Genomic DNA, 22669 nt, shown 5'->3' on the forward strand with positions numbered 1-22669 from the left:
TTGTAATCCCCTCTATTCTATGTTATCATGTGTGTGCATGCACGAGAAGGGTGCATGAATATGTATGGACATGCACTTCTGACTCTCGTTTTTCCCTATCTGTGTATGGGTTCAGGCCTTTTAATTGTTTATTATTCTGTCTGCATGATCTCTTTGGGGTGGAGGGGACTTTCCACAATGTCAGAGAACCATATGAATGATCAAACTCAGCTTGCAGATTTCCCAAAAGAAAGGAAATGCAAGCTAATCCTACGTATTTTAAGAGGTTAGACTCCTTTGACTTCAGAAAGTGATTTGAATTTACTAACTGAAAAGTTAACACATTTTTCCTCTATTGTATTGGTTAGCGAGAGGATAAACTTTTTTATTTACTGCTGAGGAACAATAGTATGTGGGTGCTTATACATGTATCTGCATGCACATGTGCTTCTAGATAGATAAGTGAACCAGAAATTTTACATGCTGAAAAACAAACGGAGTTTTATCAGCAGGTGCTTTTCTCTCTCTTTCTTTTTTTTTTTTTAAGTGTTAAGCATATATTTCAGGGCACCTATGAAAAAATGGTGGATTTCTCATTACTCAGAACTTTGCTTTTGTCCTTCATTTGTAAAAACTAATCTTCACATGATTAAAAAAGATCTGTGAAGATGTACAGACTAATACTTCTGTTGTGTACATGGAAACAGCAATTTTTCCATGACTGAGTAATGCATACCTTTTGGTTTGTGGCAAGAGTATTAAGATGTTTGTAGATTAATTTTTACTAATAAAAATAATTACAGGTGAAGAAAAATGCTTTACCTCAGGTTCTGAAACAAGCTTATGCTCATAAAACTCTGACTGGATATAAATTCAGATGAGTCAGAAGAAACAAAGGGACTGATTTAGTGTTCTTCTGACTGTGTTTTGCTGCTAAAGTCAACAGATGACATATGGCCTGTGGACCTCTTATCTCTTTTCCTGAGGTGGAAAAAAGGCAACAAGGAAGCAAAAGTATTAATATAATTCTGGAATTTATGTGTTTTTTTCCCTGATATAAAATAAACAGAAGGAAAATGTAATCTTTTTTAGTATTCCCAGTTTAGATACCATCTGCCAAAGGAAGTTTCTAGTAAATACATAATGTGCTTAGCCTACTGGTGCAGCTGACCATTTGGAGTGAGCAAACCGAATTTTGCCTTCTAAATAAAAATGCAAAGTTTAGAAGCTGCTTTTAGAAGGTTTTCTTTTGTAAAAGTCTTACCGCCTTTTTTTTTCTGTTGGAGAAAGTACCTTTGGGATAATTGAATTGACTGTAACTGCATCTATGGGATTATTTCTGTTTGGACTCATTACCCCTTCTGTATAAAGCTACAGAGGTTGGCACCTCTTTCTATAGTAATAGAAATTAATGAACCTTAAGAGAAGTGTGTTAAAATCAGTGAAGACAACTAATGTAACTACATATAATCAAGAAAAAAATGAAAAACTCGCATTTGTTCTCCATGCTGTTTGCCATCTTGTGCTTTCTCCTGTGCATTTCTCTTCATTTGGAAACTTGCTGTAGTTATTGCTGATCTACTAAGCAGTTGCAGTAATGTTGCAGATTGTCTTGCACTTTAAGCATCTTTGATCAGTGATCCAGGAAGCTGCAGTGACTAGCAAAGGACGTTAGTTTATTCCTCATTTTGTTGTGTGTGAACTTTGTCAAAGAAACTGGCTCTGCTGCAGAAAATGACTGATCAGCTGGTGTGTCACAGATGGCTTATCTCAGGGCCTCCTTGTCTTTTCCAACCTCCATCCCTTCTGGCTTCTGGCTAATGTTTCAGAAATCACTGGCCTTACTGTAGCTCTTAGGACTAAGTACCACCGTTATATCAATTAAAGGAAATGAAGGAAATACTTTATCTAGTCTATGAAGTGACTATACAAAGTGATCCTCTCAGAAACTGGGTACTATGTCTTCAGATTCATCTTTAGGGAGGATTGTGATAGTTGTTTTTTCTGAATTTCACATAAAACCAGCTCGGAATTAAAATTTCAAGATATTTTAATAAATACAGGAACAATCCCTCAGGATATCTGGACCACTGGTAAAAGCATTTATAATATTCTTTCATGTGTTTTAACAGTGAAGAAGCAAAGATTTCAAGACAAGTCATAGTGCAAGTAGTCAATGTTAAACACATACAGTTTTCTGTATACCAAACCTCTGTATTACCAGAATTTTAACTTCTCTGTTGTTTTCCTGCCCTCTGGCAGCTAAAGTCCATGTGAATATATGACAGGTGTTCTGACAGATCCCCATTCCACTTTGTTCAGTGCCTCAGTGGTGTTAGAGCACAACTCACCATCGGTTTCCTTTGAGTGGCTTTTAGAAGCACTTCCCCAGCAGTTCAGTAACTTTTCTGTGCTACTATGTAAAGTAGTAGAAAACTATGTAAAAATCATTTTATTCTATTTAAGCAAGCTGATGGCATCTGAAAAATGTTTTTTATATTGGAATTATGGTTTTGCATTTTCAACTCCTCCCTCCCACCTGCAAGCTAGCCTTCCATCTGTGTTGCTTTGATTCCTCCTGGTATAATAATCTTTGAACATAGGTTGTGGTTGGTTTGGTTTTTTTTTCTGTTAGTTTATTTCTATATAACCAATTCAGGTGTTTTGGGTTTTGGGGGGCTTTTTTTGATTGAAGAGTTTTACCTAACCAAAAAAAAAAAAAGTAATAAAAATAAAGTCATGTACTGCTAGGAGTTCATGCCTACTTGTTCTGCTAGTTTAAATATTGAGCCCAAATCCCAAAATTTAGCATTATGATGTTCTATGTAGCTGGTGTTCTGAAATATAAATTATGTCAAAGAAAATAATTCCATAGACAGTATTTTGCATTCCTGAAATTCCCCTTGGAACAGGAGATTTCAGCTACTCAAGCCATTTTGTCTTACACTGCAATTGTTACCAAAGACAGTTTTTCACAAATGTGTCTTCTGTTCTACATTCTTCTTTAATACATGAAACACGCTTGTACATTTTTACTTTGATTTGCCTTTCATGTAGTTACTTTTGATGTAACACTTGTGGATGATGAATGTTAGAATTACGAAATAAGTGCAAACTCCAGTGTGCTACATTTTAATGAGCTGATACTGACTTCTAATGCTATGAAAGTTATTTTTGTGGCTGTAGAACTGTGAGTATGTTTAGATATTTGCCAGCCCAGCTGAAATGAAGTTTTTTCAGTGGGATGTTAAAGTTTGTTTTGTTTCTTGACATTCAGGGTGTGAATTCCAGTTTAATCCCTAAGAATGATTGTTTATCAAGTAAATATTAATCTGAACTCTGATAGCTAAACCAAAGAGAATTGCAGACCCATTTAGGTTTTGGATAATGTGTTTGCTTGAAATTCTGGTTATAGCTGGATAATATAATAATTTTTCAGTAGCTTCTTACTAATTTTACTTTCAGCAAATACATATGCTGTCACTGGCTGTCTGCTGCTTTTTGCTAGGATGTGGGGTTTACTTCGAAGCTTATTTCTCTGTGCATGTCTCTTTGCTGTGGTGAGGAGCTGCTGTTCTTTGGTCCCAGCTTCTGTAGTGGGATGGGAAGAGCTTGCAGTAACAGTAAGCCTTATGGGGACTAAAAAGTAATTTTTTTTATGTGCCATAAATATACTTAAGTGTATATTGCAAGTGGTTTGTTGAGTTTGAAAAAATGTTTAACTAGAAAACAGCTTGATTTGTTTATCTCATTTCAAGATTTTTTTTTCCTCTCCTGCTATGTGAAAGTTTTGATTCTTAATTCTTTCCTGTCCATAGGGATATATAGTACTATTCCTTTATAACCTGTACTTCACTCAAGTGCTGATCCCCACAGTTCTGCTCACTCAATGACTTTTCTTTTTACTTCATTGGAAAAGTACCAGATGCTAATCTTTCTCACTCTCCCGAGAGGTGTACATGGGAACACTTGAGAAGGTCTGCGTTAAGTGTTGAAATAGATTAACTAAATTGTGCTAAACTTTTTTTTGTGGCTATTCTGAATGGTCTGAAAAGCACCTATGTGGCTATTCTGAAAGTGGTCTGTGCTCAATTCAGCTGTGCCAATGCAAGGTGGTGCTGTCTCAGCCCTCTGCTGCACTGGAGGCGATGCTGGGTACCATGCAGTCAATGCTGTAAGTGTGCTTCTCTACTCACTGTCCCAGTTCTTACTTTTGCCTTTGACAAAGGTATATTTATTCCTGTCAAGGTGCTAAAAGTGGACTGGAGGGCCATGGCAGAGGAGCTCATCTGCCCATCTGCTGTCTGCATGATTATCTCCAGCCAAGAGACAGTGTGGACTGCTAGAGGAAGGAACATTTTAAACTGTACAGCTGTTTTTCTTGGTGCATATGATTTGGAATCCTTTTTCAGTATTCAGATAGTTTTAATTTAATTTAGTTGAAAACCTTAAACTAATGCAGAGGATGTGGCTACATGAACAAGTTACAGCAAGGCAGTCTAGGGTGTGGATTCACTCTGCATTAGTTGCTCTGTAGTAACTGCTCACCTGCGTGTTTTTATCCTGCAGAAAATGCATAGTCCTTTGATAACTCACTTCTTAATGAAGGTGAGATAAAATTGCCTAGCATAACATCGCTAAAACTGGACGGGTACTGTGTTCATTTCCAAGTGCTTTACATTATTTCTCAAAATTATTTCATTAAAATGCAGGTAACTAAAATGCAATATAATAATGACAGTATGGTATTGGTTTTTTATGACTGGTACCCATATGTTGAGCTTGTAGAACAATTCAGCCTTTTGGGTACAGTCCCTCTACAGTGCATGTCTATTTTAGATTTCAGTATGCAAGAAGCACTTCAGTCTTAGACAAAATTTTGTTCAGAACTGGGTGTGTGAGGTGTGTGTCTCTTTCCATCCTATTAACTTCAGATTTCAATATGTCAAATGAGTTGATAGGTTTGGGATTTTTAATTGTAGGGATGTTGCAGCCATCAAATGTGTAATAAAGCTATTATTGCCTCTAATAAAGGTTCCCTAGATTTTAATCCTGGTCCTAAGTTTGTAATGTGACTATTTTCAAAATCAGTGTTGCAACTATAGAGAAGAATTTCAGCTGATGAGCATAGCATATACAAAACATGGGACAGAGTAACAGCAAGTATAAAGTGCTCTGATGGTAAGTTCTGAAAGCTAGGGGTTTTCTCAAGAGCATTTTGTTACATAGTAAATTTTTCAAAAGTCTTAATCTTTGAGGAACAGGGATGGAGTGCCTAACCTCTTTATGCAGTCTGAAAAAAGAAAATAAACTTTTCTGCAGGGAGTTTGTTTGCATTTTAAGTACTTCATTTTTGTAAGAATGTCCAAGGACTTATTGGCAACATCGAGAGTGAGATAAATCCTAAATCTTGAGCACTGGAAACTTAGCTATTTTTCCTAGTAAGTGGGGCAAATTTGCTGTAGCAAGGACAATCGTATCTTACTTTGAAAGTGTACTATGTGTTTGAAGTTGCTTATTTAAAAAAATAAAAAAATTAGGGCAGCTTGACCTGCCATTCTTTAATATGCTTGTGTTTTTGACATGAATCACAGAATGTTTCTCAGGAATTGACAGTATCTTACAGCATTGCATGTCTATGCAGGTTGTTTTTCATTTTTTAACAGGGCATAATTGTTGAATGGAAAAATATTATAATTAGCTCTGAACTACTTCAGATTTTGTTTTCGGCACGTAGAGCCTTCTTCACAACTCTTCTTCTGTTTTCTTTCTTGACACAAATCTTTCATTTGCTTCCAGCTTCCTGCTCCTCTGCCCACGTTCCCATATCTGTTGATCTGCCTTTTGCCACTTCTTTGCATTACTCATATAACCTTGACTCAGCTTTTACTTTCCTGAAATACTCCTGTATTCCATATCCACAGTCTTAATTATTGCTCTCCCCTTTGGCCTTCACAACTTTGAGCTCTGTGGATTGTGTGCGTAGAAGCCTGTGTTTCATACTTTGACCCCTATGTGGGAAAAGCTCACACATTCCAGGTGGAGTGACCCTCCTTTCTTTAGTTTCTCATTAGAAGTACCATACTCAGATAAAAATTCCACAGACTCATTAAAACTTAAAGGTCTCTAGGTTCTGAATTCAGTAATGCTTCCTACTGTGGTGGTTCTGCTTCAGAAAAGATGTTGAGACAGACTTTCTTCAGGCTTTTGTCTCCCAAAACAGCTTTTCTCTGTTTCCCCACTCAATTATATGTACCTAATCTTCTCTCCCTATGCTTTTTAGCTTCTGACTTCCATTAGTAGCTTTAAGAATGAATATTGTAATTGTGGTCATGTATGTTTAAGTTGTTACAATCTATAGTTCTGCCATGTCTTAGTTTATATTTAGTTCTTCTAAAGTATTTGGAGATTAATGGGAAAATCCTTTACAAAATAAAAAAAGGGGGCTTATCCATTTTGGGTCTGGCAGGCTTTTTTTTTTTTTTTAACAGCAAATAACTTTTTGTCAGTACGCTTTTAAAAAAGCACCCACAAAAAATTAAACTTTCTGGAAATATTTGTGTTATTTATATTGTTGGAAGTATATATATTACTGATTACAGAAATTTTGGACATGTCAAGCTGATCCCATGTCATAATTAACTAGCTTGCATGAAGGTTGAAAATCTTCAACCACAGACTTCCGTTTAGAATCGACCTTGATTGACAATTGATTGAAAAAACTATTAATAGTTGGTGCTGAAAACTGTCTGTAGGCACACCAGTCAACTCAATTCGCTCTTTCACATGGTATTAGATACAGTACAGCAACTTCAATGCCTAAGAAGGGTCTTGATGCTTACTATAGAACTATTATAAAAGTGTTGCACATAATTCCAGAGACATGAATAAAGTTTTAAGTAAATGTTAATGTGTTAGGTTAAATTGTTCTAAGGTGACTTAATGATTTCTTTGTTTTGTGCTGCGTGTGTAATTTGGGAAGGGCCTAATCTTCAAAAGCGGTTAACAGACTCCCACACCTTGTCTTAAGCTGGCTACCTTAAATATTTAAGCACCACCTATTAATATCCTGCCAAGAACTGCTTTTTGGTTTGCATTAATGAGGACAAGTAGTACTAATACCTAATGTATTTGTTCATGAAAGCATCTCTTAACATAATTGTCTTTTCATGCATTTTTATTACGTAGTAAAATAAATATGAAGATTCTGGCAATATACGACAGAAACAAACTTCAAGAATCTGAAACACCACGTTGTAGCAATATGCTACACTAAATAATGTACTTATTTTCCAAAAAAAAGTTCTTGTACACTTCTGAAGAAAGGAAATGACTTGCTTCTTGTGTAACTTATTCTGGCTTGATTGCCTTCATTGCTTCTTACATGTTTTTTCTTCTGTTTACATTCACAAATCAAGACAGTTTTAGGACAGAAGATTAGCATTTTGTTTTAGATACTGTGCAGCTTTTAATAAACTGTAGTAATTTCCATGAACACTTAAAGTCACTGTATCAAACATGTTCAATTTAAACACTCTTCTTTATGTTACCTGGGTTATTTTAAAACTGAGGGCTGGAAAGGTGCTATAAATATTATGGAAACCTTAATGGAATAATCATGGATTTGACAAAGCATCATCACCTCAATCTTGTATTGACTTTGTAAACACAGTAAGAAATTACTTCAGATAGATAAACTCATTATTAATAGAGAGAGATTTCTTCACTGATCTGTTGCAACTCAGTTATCATTTACCAGTTATCAATGTAGTCTCTAACCGGAGGAACCTCTGCATCTGAGACTTGCAGGTCAGAGTATGAGCACATTTTCTTGATGGAGATGTTGTTGTGGCTGAGATGGGGAATGAGAACTCAAAACCCTTTAGCTCCTCTGCCTGCCTGTGTGCACACTTTTGCCAGCAGTATCCTGTGGTAAATAAAAGATACCTTCATGCTGTCATGGAAAGGACCAAGTTGCTTAGTGCTTACTGCAAGACATCACACAATAAGAGTGTGCCCATGGCAGTACCCATGGCATGTTGATGGAGGTGCTTTCATTTAGCTCACAGGTTTATTTAGCTCAACTAATTTGTTCATCTAGCTGCATGAATATCTAAGGCTGCTCCAAACGTGTTACTCTGCGTGTGAAAGTGCTCACAGAAAATACCAAGAATGTAACATAACTATTTAATGGATGTATATATAAACTATTTTTAAGTGGGATCTCATTCATTTATGCTGTTGAGAAGTAGGAAGCCTACTGCTTTTGCTTATTCAAGAAAACGTATGAGGGGTCCTGGCATTTCCCTAGTACAGAAGTGCCATGTGACCTATTTGTGGCCGGGGTTTTTAGGTTCAAGAATAGAATACCTAAACTCTTGTGGTTTTTTTTTTTCCCTCAAACACAATCTCATTGCTAGTAAGAGATTCACAGATTGAAAGGAGGGAGCAATGTTACTAGCTCTAAAGTGAGAGTGGTGTGAAGTTAGGAACCTTCCTTACTTGTGTCCAGCATGCCTTGCCTTGGTATCTGCAGAATCTTTATTTTTAAATGTGGAGATGCTGATTTGAAACTAACAGCTGCAAGTATTCTGCAAAAAGAAAAAATTTTCTGGATAAGCAAGTGATGTTTTTCTGAGTGAAAACCTGAAAAACGCAGAAGCAGTTATGAGTAGGAAACAATACTTGTGCCAAGATGGCAGGGTACATAGCTACTTGCAGCCTTTGTGTCCAGCTTGGCTTAGGCTGTGACTGTTAATATTAAAACACAAATTTCAAATGTCATCCTTTAAAGTGAAACTGTTTGATTTTCAATAATCTTTTTTAACAATATAAATATATTTGTCAAGCTGTGTAAATAATGTGGTATCTGATAAAGGAAAATATTTTTCCAAGGCAAGAAAACTTCACTATCTTGGACTATGCATACAGCAACTAAGTAACTGGGATAAATGCTTGAGAGTCTTAATAGATTCAAGAGTCTTGTGTTTTCCATAATTTTTCAGCTGGCATATTATATCTTAACTTTAAATAGTTTTTCTTTTCTTCAGCTGAGTTCAGGTTTTCAATCTCTCTATTCCGAGGCATTTTTTTCCCCTGTTGCTCGTATATACCTTTCATAGCCTCTACCAGCTATGCCTGTGGCTGGAGAAGCTTTCCTGATGCTTGCTCCTGCCAGCTCCAATGTTTTATGGGTCAATCTTTGCTTGAAAGACCCTCTCTGGTTACTGTTCTTCAGGTTGTCTCCCTCCCTTACACCAAACCCCGAGCCCTGTCTCTGCAGTTGTTATTTCTTCCTTACACAACATGCACTGCTTTGTGTCTGCTCCTGTGCCTTGTTGCTGTACTGGCCTTTCTCAGACTTAAGCTTTTCAAAGCAGGAACCTTTTGTTCAGTACTTTACCCATTGGGCCCTTTGTGTACAAGAAAAGTTGCATAAATAAACAATAAAATACTTGAATTGGGTTGTTGTGTAGGCAGTGTTCACTCATGTTTGGATAGCAGTATTCCAGATACGCCTTTCAGTTGTTTATGGTAATTATGGAAAGTACATTCTGTATTGAAAGGTTTATGCTTGTTCCTGCCTGGCCTGTTAGAAAATTATTTTAAATTGGTGGAAAATCTACTTAAGCACTTGTGACCTTTAATTTATATGAATAATTGTGATGAGAAGTTTTTAAATGGTTTTGAGATGCTGATAATTCTGAATGAGTGTCAATTTATGTGTTGGGTCTTCAATTCTTCAGGCAGATCTAGACCATATAGACCTTTATTGTTAGACTGGACTTATAGTGCAGTAAAGATTGGAGCTTATACTACAGAAGGAATACCATAAAAATTTGAATGCCAGCTGAACATTAAGCTCCTTTTCATAGCATTTAATGATAAAATGAGCAAAAAGGGAATGCAGTGTTCTTCTGAATGTTACAGTGTGCATACATTAAAGATACTTTGTATTAAGAAACATTATCAAGTCACCATGAATGTAAATACATGCAGGTGTCCTACTTAATATCTTCTAATCTCGTTTGTGTGTGGGAGTAATGGCAGGTGATGAATAAAACTCAGGCTTCAGAAAGCAAGTAGAACTATTATACCTTATGGATCTATATGTAAACATAGCCTTTGCTACCTCTTTCTTTTTCTTCTACATGAAAAGAGCCTAAAAAGACTTAAGAGGATCATTGTACTGGTACTTTGCTAACCTTGTAATACTGAAGTCGATAACACTGAATACTTCCTTAGCAGTATTTCCAAAACTGTTTTTCTGTGTCTCCTGTGAGGTTCACCGCCTCATAAAATCTCACCAGTACCTTTTCATCCAAAGGAATTGTTGCAGTCCCAGCCATGACAGAGCACCCTGAGAACAAGAGCAGGCTGTTGGTGCAGGAGGGCGAGCACTTCAGCTACCTGGGGGCTGTGCTTTAAGGGGTGCGGTTGTGGAGATGTGGGCTGCGTGATGCAGGACAGCTCTTGAGATGACGTGGGGATTCTGGTCTCCTATAAACTCTGATTAACGTTGTGAAACAATTTTTCATCTGAATAACAGTGGAAATGAAATGGAGTATCTGTATCTGCATCAGCTGAGCAGTGGTACTTTGTCCATCTGCTTGCTTTGCAGTCCATTGTTTATTTTTTTTCACTGCAAGCTGCAGGGGTTGTGCTGCCTCAAATGATACATTAGTAAGTTGTCTAGAACATGATAACTGGATGATGAGTGTGAGACCTTATGATCCCGAGGACTGTTAAATCCCAATTTTGTTGCCGTAGGCATTAAGGGTTGTATTAGGGTGATAGAATTTCTTTCTGAAAACTGATCTGCTGGACAAACCACGATGAAAAAGGAACACATAACTTAGCCCTGCAAATAGTGGAACTTGAGTGCTTGCTTTAAGATGATGCTTCAAGAAGGACTATATATAAGGATTGGGGTTACATTGTAAATCACTGATCTAGATTATTTTCACATAAAGGAGAAGTTGATGCTGTAGTATAACAGGCATTTAAATTGCTCAAGTAGGTAAGGTCAGTTAGTGTTTACACTCAACATGAAGGAAGGTGGGGAGAAGAGGTGGGATCTCACCTTTTTTTCCTTGAGATGATGAGCATATATGAAAAGTGGATAAAAAAATGTAGCTTGATGCTACAAAATTATGTATGTAATAAACTGACAAGAGCTAATTAAAGTATATGAAATATTATTAGACATAAGCCTTTGATTGTTAAAATCCTCTAAAACTTAATGTATTTGATTTTCTAAATCTTGTCAAAAGCTTATACTCAAAAATAATAACAAAAGAAATGTGTTCCATTGTTCTGAGTCCCTTCAGTTATATTCCTATGTCCATGGGGAAAAAAGAGATCAGACAAAAAGACACTCATTAAGACCCACTCAACGTGGAAGCAACCACTTCAGGTAATTGTGCTACCCTATTCTTTTCCTCCTTTGAAATTTCCATTAAAGGGCTTTTAATATTTCAACCTAAGTCAGTCAATCTAAGTTATCCAAGCAGAATCTGGTTTGTAATGAAAATGGGTTACATTTATATCTATTAATTCGGTACTATGTTATTTATTGCAGTCAGAAAAGCTTTGTTAATTATTTGACTCTACCAGACTCTCAGGGGAATGGAGGTATTGGAGGTTTTACTGCCAAAGATACTTTGTGAAAGGCAATTAAGAAAATGTTTTATGAAGGTGTCAGCAGTCTCACTTTCAGTCATTTCAGTACTAAACCAAGAGGAGTCGTCAGAATAGTGTATAAAACAAATACTAGGATTTGGCAGTGGTGGAATTCAGTGCTGCAACTGAAAGAATTACCCCTTATGGGATCTAATTTTCATGCTGCTGTAACAGAAACAAATGAATGCAAAGTAATACAAGGAACAGGTGAGAATCTCATCATCTCATTTCCCACTCCTCTTAAATTCTAGTCTTAAGCTTAATACAGTCATAGTCTTTCTTATGTTAGTGTTGTCAGACTTACTGTCTCTCAGCTTTTGCCTTTAGAAAGGTGAAGAAAATAGTAGTGTTTATAATGTTTTACATGTGCAAATATCTTCTCAGTTTATTTGCCTTTGGGTTGAATATTCTGAGTAAAGATTATGCGTGAAGAATATATAATAAGAACTTGATGGCAGTGATGCAAAGACTTGGCTTGACTGCAGTGTCTTGGGGTATTCAGGATGCCTCTTGAAGTCCCAACAAAGGAAGACTTTGACTGCTTTTATAGAACAAAATTTATCCCTCTGTTTTCTGTTCATAATACATTAAAAAACAGAACTTTCTTTCAGATTGTTTCTGAGGTGAGTCGTTCTTCTGTTCCCATACATGGTAGATCTTCACATCTCACTGTTCAGAAATGGGGTAGCAGAGGTTGAACAATCTGTCTTGTCCCATGCTGTGCTTGGTGCTCCCAAATTGCCCAGACAAGGTCCAAAGACAAGGCACTAAATGGTTGCTGAGTAGTTTCATGGGAATTTTGCTGGAGTGTGTATTGTAATGTGTTGAAAATCCCAAGGACAATGTGAATTCAGCATATTATTTGAACGTTTGCTTTATGACACTGTATTTTTCACTGATAATTTATGTTCATATTTTCCGCTTCGTTTCTGACTTCTGCCTCCTTTGTCCTTCTCAAGGTTGTATGTAACATTTTAAGTTCAAGTATGCATTGCAGCACTAGCACCAGCAGAATGCTTTGGATAATGTTGCATAGCAACATAAAATTTAATTTGTGTCAAATGTTTTGGCATTCTCTTAATGTGAGGTTTTTTCATTCTTTTCTTTTTCACTTGAATTGCATTGCCATTGATTGGGGTGAAACCACTGGTACACTGGTACATTGAGAAGATTGTTTTAATAGAAGCAATGCCCAGCATCCAGAGTTGTCTGGAATCTTCATTTTTGTCTTGCAGTAAATTAATACCCTGTCAACCGTAAGAAACCTGAAATGGTGTGTGAAAGGAAGACTGTTTCATTTCTAAACTTTTATGTAGCCCAGAATTATACTCTCCTCTTGTGATTACTCTTATTTCATGTTTCCCTTGTGTTTACAGTCAATTTTCCAATGACATAACTGCAACTATATTATCCATTGGTTAACCAGGGAACAGAGTTGGTGAATAGTCTTTTCCTGTTACAACAATGATCAAATACCTTGAGTTTATAAATTAAATATTTTTTCTAGCAATTGCCTAAGAAATCATTGTTTCAAATGGATTTTGAAGCAAAGCATTCTTATGGATGTTTTGGCCATTTCTGGGGAGTGCCTGGATAGGACCGAGGGGAGTGAATTTAAAGAATTAGTGTCAGTTGAAGTATACATTTAATTACCTCCCAAGAGAACACCCGACCTATGAAAAATGAGGTAAAAACAGAGAAATGAATACTCTACCTGACCACCGATTTCGTTATTGCAAGGGTGATTATATACGAGAGTGACTGAAGGCATAACTTGAATTCATGACTTGAATAGAATGTCTGTATGTGATGAAGGCAGGGGTAGAAAGGTCTGTTTTTCTCTTTGGTGAAATGGTTTCATAGTGAGTGTGTTCTAGATACTGGCCTTCTAGGCTGACATTGTCATCTCAAATATGTGTTTCCAATGTTAAACGTGTAGCTGTGTAGCTGTTCAGCCAAATGAGCAATGGGGTTATAACAAGGGGACAGAGATAGCTCTGTGTGTGTCAGCTTTGCTGCTGCTGCATTCAGCAGCGTGCAGTGATTTGAGTTGACTTGAACTGCCTGATGGGGGTTCTAGAAAAGATGAAGACTTCTTAAGACATATGCAGAGGAAAGAGGAGGGGGCCAGATGCATGTTTTAACAAGAGAAATTTTGATTAGCTGGTGGGAAACAATTTTTTTGTTAGACCACCCCCCAGAAAGGCTCCCTTGGTTATGATACTGAGCAGTCTGATGCAGCTTCAAAGTTGTTTTTGTTTTGAGCAGGAAAATGACCAGATGACTTCCAGAGGTCCCATCCAGCTCAAAGCATTGCATGATTTTGACTGGTCCTCCAGATAAGTGTCCAGGTTCATGGGCTGTTTTAAATCAGTCTGTATTGAAGCTTGTGTAGTCACATCATTGCTTTTGTTGTAGGCTAGATGACCTTTAGTTTATTTCAGGGACTTTTTTTTTTCCCCACTATGTGCAGGTCTGTGATTGCACTATGGCCATAGTTGTAGTGTTTTGGCTTTCCTTTACTTTTGCTTTTTGTGCAGAGAAAAGTTTTATAGGCATATATAAACATGAAAAGATTTCTTTGCTAGCTAGCTTCCATATGAAAACAGCCTGTTTCCTCTCTCAACACGTAATGAGTACAAGCAAGGAATGTGTTGAACCAAAATCTTTACCTAAGGCATTCCAAAGAGATATTTCAGATATCTTCTGTACAGTTTGTTCCTACTCCTAGCTAGCAATATGTTTTACCATCAGTCTCAGATAAATTCTGCAGTCGTTGCTATTAGAATTTCTGGTATCTGGAGTTAATGACTATTTTGACCATATCAGTTTAGCTGCTATGAAATGCGTAATTCTCTAACATAATCCGATAGCAAGGTTTAAGACTGAATATCCAGTTTCCTTATCTCAGAACTGTGCAAAAGGGTTGCATGTGCTTCCGTGTCTTTATCAGTTCTGTACACATTTAATTTTAAAATTAGTTTATAAGGAGCAAGAGTGGAAATAAAAAGTTACCATGCATTTTTAAATGTTTTTGTTGTCACTAGTATTCTTCTAATGATAATCAGGTACATTTGGGGAGTGTTTTAAAGATAACAGTCTGGTGACACTTACCCATAAAATTTTGTGTACAATTTTATGGTGGTTTGACCTGGGCTGGATGCCAGGTGCCCATCAACGCCTCCTCACTTGGACAGGGGAGAGAAAATGCAATGAAAGGCTCAGGGGGCAAGATAAAAACAGGGGGAGATCACTCACTAAATGCCATCACAGGCAAACCAGACTTAGGGAAATTAGCTGAATTTATTACCAATCAAGATCAGAGCAGGATAATGAGAAGTAAAACAAATCCTAAAAACACCTTCCCATCCCCCCCTTCCCGGGCTTAACTTTAGTCCTGATTCTCTACCACCTCCTCCCACCCAGTGGCACAGGGAGACTGGGAATGGGGGTTAACAGTGAGTTCATCACATGTTGTTTCTGCTGCTGCTTCCTCCTCAGGGAGAGGAGTCCTTCCCCTGCCCCTGTGTGGGGTCCCTCCCCCGGGAGGCAGCCCTCCATGAACTTCTCAGATGAGTCTTTCCCACTGGTTACAGTTCTTCACAAACTGCTCCAGCATGGGTCCCTTTTTTTTTTTTCCATGGAGCGTAGTGCTTCAGGAACAGACTGCTCCAGTATGGGTCTCCCATGGGGTCACAAGTCCTGCCAGCAGCCTGCTCCACCATAGGCTTCCCACGGGGTCACAACTGTCTCTCGGGCACCCACCTGCTTCAGCATGGGGCTCGTGTAAAGGCTGTAGGTGGATCTCTGCCCCACCGTGGACCTCCATGGGCTGCAGGGGCACAGCCTGCTTCCCCACAGACTGCAGGGGAATTTTGGCTCCAGTGTCTGGAGCACCTTCAGCCTCTCCTTCTTCACTGACCTTGGCATCTGCTGAGTTTTCTCTCACATATTCTCATTCCTCTCTTACTGCAATTACATCTGTGCAATAACTTTTTTTTCTTCCTTCTTAAATCTGTTATCCCACAGGCCCAACCACTGTCATTGATGAGCTTGGCTGGCGGTGGGTCACTCTTGGAGCCGACTGGCATTGGCAGACATAGTGGAAGCTTTTAGCAGCTTTTCAGAAAAGCCGCCCCTGTAGCCTCCTCCGCCACCAAAACCTTGTCATGGAAACCCAATACAAATTTTCTTTGTATTTTCATTTTTTTAATTGCATAGTAACTTTTGGACTGATTTTTTAAATATAAATTTAGCTATAAAGTCCTTCTGTGGAACTCTTTGCTTCCCATGTTGTCTTATACTTACTTAATGTGTTTACCTCTGATTTTTTTCCTCCTTTTCAGATTTAAATGAGTTTTGAATTTGGTGGAATGAAATGCTATTTCAAAGCACTTTTCATTCATTGTGATTTTACTGCCTTTTTAGTATATTTGAGCTTACTCAATTTGATAATATCTGTAGAAATAGTATTGATTTGAATGAAATGATAAATAGCTTGATGAGATTTGTTAATGATTTTGCTTCACAAGGTCAGTCATTTCAACAGACTAGACAAACAGTGAAAGAAAATTGTATTACTAATTACTAATCTAGGCCAAAATATAATGAAATATGGCAGGGGTTTTGTAACGTTAAGGATAACAGCTGGGAAAAACCAAGTTGAAAGTGATGCTGTGTAATCAGAGCAGTCTCTAATAGGAGTTTACAGTGTGTAAGGCTTGTAAAAAGAAGCAGGTGTGAAGATACTTTGCTCTGTATGATATACTTTCATCTAGTGCTTCAGTATCAGAAAAATGTTGACTAAATGTTTTTCTAGAAAAAGAGAGGGAAGTGGCAATAACAATTTTCCTATATGCACTTCAATATATGTATTTCAAATGGAAGCGATAATGATTTGGAGGTTTGTAGTGCATAATAAAATCTTTTAAGAACCTTGTCTTTTTTAAATCCTGCATTAATTAGATCAGTTGTTAGCAACAGCGTTAGTACCCAGTGTGCCAGTTTATTGATCTGAGCACAATGTCTGGGTTTGAACAGTGTTCGTGTAAGGCAGGAAAGTGCCTACATTTCCTTACAGATGAGAAGAACAAAAACTTTGTTTCCAAATTTCTGTGAACAATCAGCATCTCTCTCTTAATCTTGAACTGAAAAGCTCAGCAGTCCTTTGAGTAGTGCCTGCAGTGGAACACTGTCATCTCACATAGGACCTCTGTCGTTTGGGGAGCAGTGTGCTTAAAGCCGAGACAAAAATACCATTGCTCTTGTTTTGGCTTGTGAAATGAAAGTACATCTATGTATCAACACTGTGCTGATTACGATTGTTTTTTTAAATAATGGAGACTTGAAAAGACCTCATCACAAGGCAGTTTCTGTAATTGTGGGGACAGCTTTTATCTGGAAGACTTGCAATCTCTTGTACAATGGAATCCTCCTAATTTCAGATTATTCTTTGTCCAGTGATACATTCCAAAAGGGAAACACATTTGTTTGCATATAAACAATAAACAATGGTGTTTGGAAAGTGGTGTATCCCTATGGACGTTTTCTTACAGGACTGTAAGTCTGCACCAAATCTCTTAAGAATTGTGTCACTGCTGTACTTAAGGAGATAACAACCATTACAACTAGAGTATTGCAATCTATTGTTAGGCTGTTATTCCTCGTTTGACCTGTTATGCTCTTTTAAGACCATAGATGGTTTCTTTTCTTTCAACCTTTCTTCTAATTTACTGTCTAAATATTAAAATAGGAAGCATATTGATTCAGATAACGTGGGTGTCTGTACGAGTTCCGGTCATGACACTTCTATTATTTGTGAAAAACACTTCTTAACCCAATATTTTAATTTCTCTCCCACCAAGATATTTTTTTAAGATTTCAATTGCTTTATTACCTCTCTCCAACTAATGCAGAAAAGTAAATACTATTATCCATGCTCATTACTTGTAAAGAACGTATTAAATCATCATCATCCCTTTTTGCAGATATTTCAGATTTTTGCTGCAGTTGTTTGTTGCTGCTGACTTTGCTCTTTTTGCAGTTGTTCTATAGACAGTCAAACCTCAACTGTATTTCTCAGCCGAGATTTGTCTGTTCATTTTTATAGCTTACATTAAGTGTGAGACTCATAACTCTTACTGTTTCTGTTGTTCCTATAGCAACTAGATAGGTGGAGATGCAGCAACATCACTTTGCTTCCCAGCTGGTGTTTGTGTTCTCAGCAAGGGGAGAGTATGAGGAAAATAGAGAGAGTGTTAATTGGGATGTAACTAGTTGAAAGTGTAGTCCTTGTTGAGTTACCCTTTACTCTAAGGAGTTAGTTAATAATTTTAAGCAGGGCTTCTCAAACTTTCTTTATTGAAATTATCAGATAGAGACATGATTTACTCTGTGTTGGGCTTTGGTCTCTTAGCTGCTGCTTGGTTCTTCATGTTTTCTTCCACCTAAAACTCTGTTTTATTCCTTACATGGATAGCAGTAGGATTTGTTTAGGAACTAGACTGCTGCTTATGACTTGTATGTAGCCTGAATAAACCTGAGATATGGGGCTTTTTAATTCCTGGGTTTTGAGTCTGATTTTTTGCAGCTGTCCAGTAACTACAGTATACTAGACTGTAGCTTTATAGTAGACTTAAATTACTATCTTGGAGTAAAATGTTTTGATATTTAAGATGCTATGTATACAGAGATTAGACTAACACATTCTACCTTCTCCAAGAAGTTGTTTGCATTCCCCTTAAGCAGTCCAATCTCTGATGTCATGATGGAACGTTTATTACATATTTTCCTGAGGATCTCTGATGCCAGATTAATCTCTCTGAAGTAAACTAAAGTCTTTGCTCCATACCTGAGCACCTGAAGTTCTACTACTCTGCCTTCATGCCACTTGTTTAGCCAAGCACTGCTGCTCCATGTGGGTTGTGTTACTCTCAGCACAGCATGTGTATTGTCAAGACTCTGGGGAGGTGAGGAGTTTTACTTTACAGTGTTCAAGTCATCATATAAAACAACCACAAAACATGTGACCTATGTTTTAAGCTCCTCTGAAACTGTATATTTTTATTAAATAAAAATTCATGGGTACAGGAGCTGGATATCATATGTTGTATCTCAGAAAGATGGGCCCTATCAACTTAGTGTTACTCTTTGACTGGTTCAGTGTACATGCATTGAAAGTGCTTTCCTAGCCAGAATAGCTCTGATTATCAAGAGGAACTCAAGCTGGTACTGAGACAGTGATCTGCAGATCAGTGGGATCCTGCAGGCATCAGATTGCCATCCATGAAATGCCTGTCATCTCCACATTGACGGTGGTGCCTCAGGATAAGTGCTGGTTCTTTTGGAAATAAGTTTTCAGTTGTTTCCCAGTTTATTCCTTCTCAGTTTCCCCTGACTCTCTCAGATACAGAGGTTCACAAGAGCTAATCAACATGACTATGATAAGTTTATAAATCTGCTTGCTTCTCTGCTGGCTGCCCAAGCTGGGTTCTGGTCTTAGGTGGATTACACGTTAGTACAGATTTACATTTTAAACAGAACAACATCTCTTCAAAACATACTGGCTTTAAAAATTACATAAATGGACAAGTCTCTTGCTTCCATAGTTTAGATCTAACGTAGTGTATCTCCTGTATGCATGGGGCCACTAAGTCATTTAGGGCTTCGGAGTGTCTTTCTGAGGCTGAGAGAGCTGGGACTGTTCAGCCTCAAGAAGGAAAGGCTTGTGTGGGATCTTACCAATGCATATACATACCTGGTAAGTGTGAATAAAGAAAACCAAACCAGACTCTTCGTGTTGCTATCCAGTGGCAGGACAGGCAGCAATGGGCATAAATGTAGTGTGTGACTAAACCTTTTTTACTGTGAGGGTGGTAAAACACTGGAAGTTTTAGAGACAGGCTGTGTAATCTCCGTCCCTGGAAAAGATTAAAACTCAGCTGGGCTCGGGCCTGACCAATCTTTGTAGTTGACCCTGCTCAAAGTAGGGGGATGGGACTTGATGATCTCCAGAGGTCCTTTCCAACCTCAGCTGTTCTATGAATATTGTGGATTATGTCAGCAGATAAAATAGTTGGAGTTTTTTTCTATGAAGAAATTGCTGCTTGGAGAATCTTGTATTGTCACAGATAAAATGCAACTCTGGTGAGATGTTTTGAGAATCCTGTTGTTTATGCTTAGATTTTGATTTTTATCTTAGTAAATCTCCTGGTGTTATAATGTTTGTTTCTTACAACCTAATTAGAAAAAACCTGACCCATAAATCAGCGCAGTAACTACATTTTTATCTGCTTTTTTCACTTGACAAATAAATGCATTTTTATAGCGCTTAAAATCCAATCCTGAATATAAAGGTCTGTTGAAGTGATTTGTGATTCATAGAATCACAGAATCATTAGGTTGAAAAAACCTCTGAGATCGAGTCCAACCGTAAACCTCTCACCTCCATGTCTACCACTAAACCATGTCTTGAAGTGCCAAATCCATGTTTTTTGAACGCTTCCAGGGATGGTGATTCCATCAGTTCCCTGGGCAGCCTGTTCTAATGCCTGCAGCTGCAGCTTTCCAGCCGCTCTTTCCCCCAGCCTGTAGTGCTGGATGGGGTTGTTGTGGGCCAAGGGCAGGACACAACACTGCGCCACTGAACCTCATATCGTTGCCCTCAGCCCATCGGTCCAGCAAACTCGTCATACTCAACTCTCTAGGCAAAAATTTAGGAAGAATTCTGGCAAAGAGACTAGAATTTTGCTCTCTTGCTTGAACTTGCATGCTTCCCTTGCTACCTGATTACTGAATATGCAGAATCGGATTGTTCTGTTCCCTGGAATATTCAATTCAGCGTAATACATAAATGTACAACCAGAGTTTGACAGCTACCTTGAGGTGTTGATTTTATTATCCTTAAATATTAGCTAAGCGTAAGCATAATTTTTATCTTCCCTAGATTTGCTGGTGAGTGTTTGCTCAAGATGGATTGAAATAGCTCTTGTGTTCTCCAAGAAGGGAGTGCATATTGCCTCTTAAATGGTTCCAAATATATGTTGGGGAATAAAAAGTTAGGGATGGCGTTGACAATTATAGATTAAAAAAGAAGTAATAAAAGAGGCAATACCATCTGGAAAGAGAGGTTGTGGTTGGAGCCAGGGAAGAAGCAATGTCTAGCACTGGATGTGAGGTGGAAAGGGAGAGCAGCGTCCCAGGGAAAGAGAAAGAATAGGTGAGGTAGGGTGCTTTTTTTGTTGTTGTTGTTGGTTGGTTTGCTTTTTCAAAAAAGCTAAAGATTTGTAATATTGAGCAGAATTAGTAACCCTAGTTTGAGTGTCTCATTTCAGGTAAATAGTGTCAAGGAACTGAGAATTTAAGTGAAATTTTGGTGTTGGCTTTCTGGACATCTCTTTCATATTCTCAGACAAATCCTGCTTGAGCAGACTTCTCTGGGCATTAGGGATTTTAAATACAATTGTTGTTTGGATTAACCTCCCAAAAATTCTGCTTTGAAACTTTGTTATGCATCTCTTCATTCAAATCACTTTATGTTTTCAATCTTGTTTACTTTTTTACAGCTGTTAACACAATAGGGGGAAAGTTTCCAAGGAATGATTATTGGTGTCTGAGGGAACCTAGATTCTAATAGCAGAACAATTGCTGTCATGTCATGTGCAGATTTTATGTGGTGTTCACAAGCAGCTGGTTGCAAACAACTACGGATTGCAAAAAATGTCTATAAAGCTTTTGTTCTACTTGCAAAACTGCTGTCTACACTGTCAAAAGCTTGTGGACGTAGCTGTCTGTGTATATTCCTGTTTTGAGTGAATTTTCAAGCATGAAATCAACTTTGTGGAATAAGTTCTTTTGCCAATGTGAATTTTTTTCATTCGTACTCTAAAAACAAACACAGCTCTAAAAATTGAGTTATATATGATGATAATAAAACTGACACTCATGGATGCATACTCATTTGCATACCAAGATTTACATCACTTTCAGTAAGTTATACTAGCAAAAGTGGGTTTTGCCAGGTTATTGATGTGTAGCATAAAACTGCTTCCTGTAGAAGAAAATCTTTCCACTGAACCTAATCATTCTGCTAACAATAGGAATGCAAATGTAGTTAAAGATTGCATTTCTTACAGTGAAACGTCAAAGTAGTTTTCTGTTTTTCTAATTGTGAAATTGATAACTAGGGATAATAACTAAATGTCAGCAAAACATGAAGGTATGGTAATTTTAGACTTCTAAGGATATTTCCAGAAATGTTTTAGTTATAAAATGAATGTACATATTTTTATTCTTCTTGAAGATAATCACCAAAGGCTGATCAACTAAAAATTCTGCTTTTTTGTTTTCCAGAAACCAGCAAACATTCTAGTAATGGGTGAAGGCCCTGAAAGAGGAAGAGTTAAAATAGGTAAACATTTTTAGAAAATTTCATTGCATAGCTAAGGGGTTACTTTAAAAGAACGGATCTTCATTGTAAGACAGAAACAGATCTTCATCAGTTTTTCATATTGGACCCTCCATTCATCAATTTTGTTGTGTTTGAAAATGTTCTGCTAATAATTATTGATTTATATGCTTGTATTTGTATGGGCAACAGCAAGAAAATTATACTTGGCATTTCATAACTTTGGAAGCAGAAAGATTTAAGTGAAGTGGTATAAAAGATAAGTTGGAGATTTAAATTGGATTTAAAATGTGTGGGTTTGATGATACGCCTAATTTTGTACTTTCCCATTGAGCATTTCTTACTGTTACAAGACTCTTTCTAGAGAGAATTTTTGAGTTATATATCAGTGCTTACTTTTAAAATACACCTCTGTAACAGTATATGCTGACTGATTCTGGAGTTCATTCCTCCAAATCAAGTAGGAGGCATGCCTTGAAAAATAGTTCAAAACAATCTACACTGTAGTCATTTTGGTTTTGCACTTTGGGTAAATATATAGCAGCCACAAAGACTCACAGTTTTGTAAATTACTATGAAAATAAAAAAATGTACATTAGAGAC

General features: G+C 37.4%; 1 protein-coding gene across 3 annotated transcripts in view; it reads left to right on the forward strand.

Moving 5' to 3' along the window:
• Positions 1–22669, forward strand: part of CDK19 (cyclin dependent kinase 19) — a 114020-nt gene that overhangs the window by 60270 nt on the left and 31081 nt on the right. For all 3 annotated transcript variants that reach the window (XM_027693199.1, XM_027693191.1, XM_027693182.1), the window contains one exon: positions 22012–22069. In XM_027693199.1, coding sequence (XP_027549000.1) covers positions 22012–22069 — 58 coding nt within the window. The remainder of the gene's footprint in view (positions 1–22011; positions 22070–22669) is intronic.

This window comes from Neopelma chrysocephalum, unplaced genomic scaffold (genome assembly GCF_003984885.1).
Source record: "Neopelma chrysocephalum unplaced genomic scaffold, ASM398488v2 Primary Assembly neopelma1_23, whole genome shotgun sequence".
Lineage (NCBI taxonomy): Eukaryota > Metazoa > Chordata > Aves > Passeriformes > Pipridae > Neopelma > Neopelma chrysocephalum.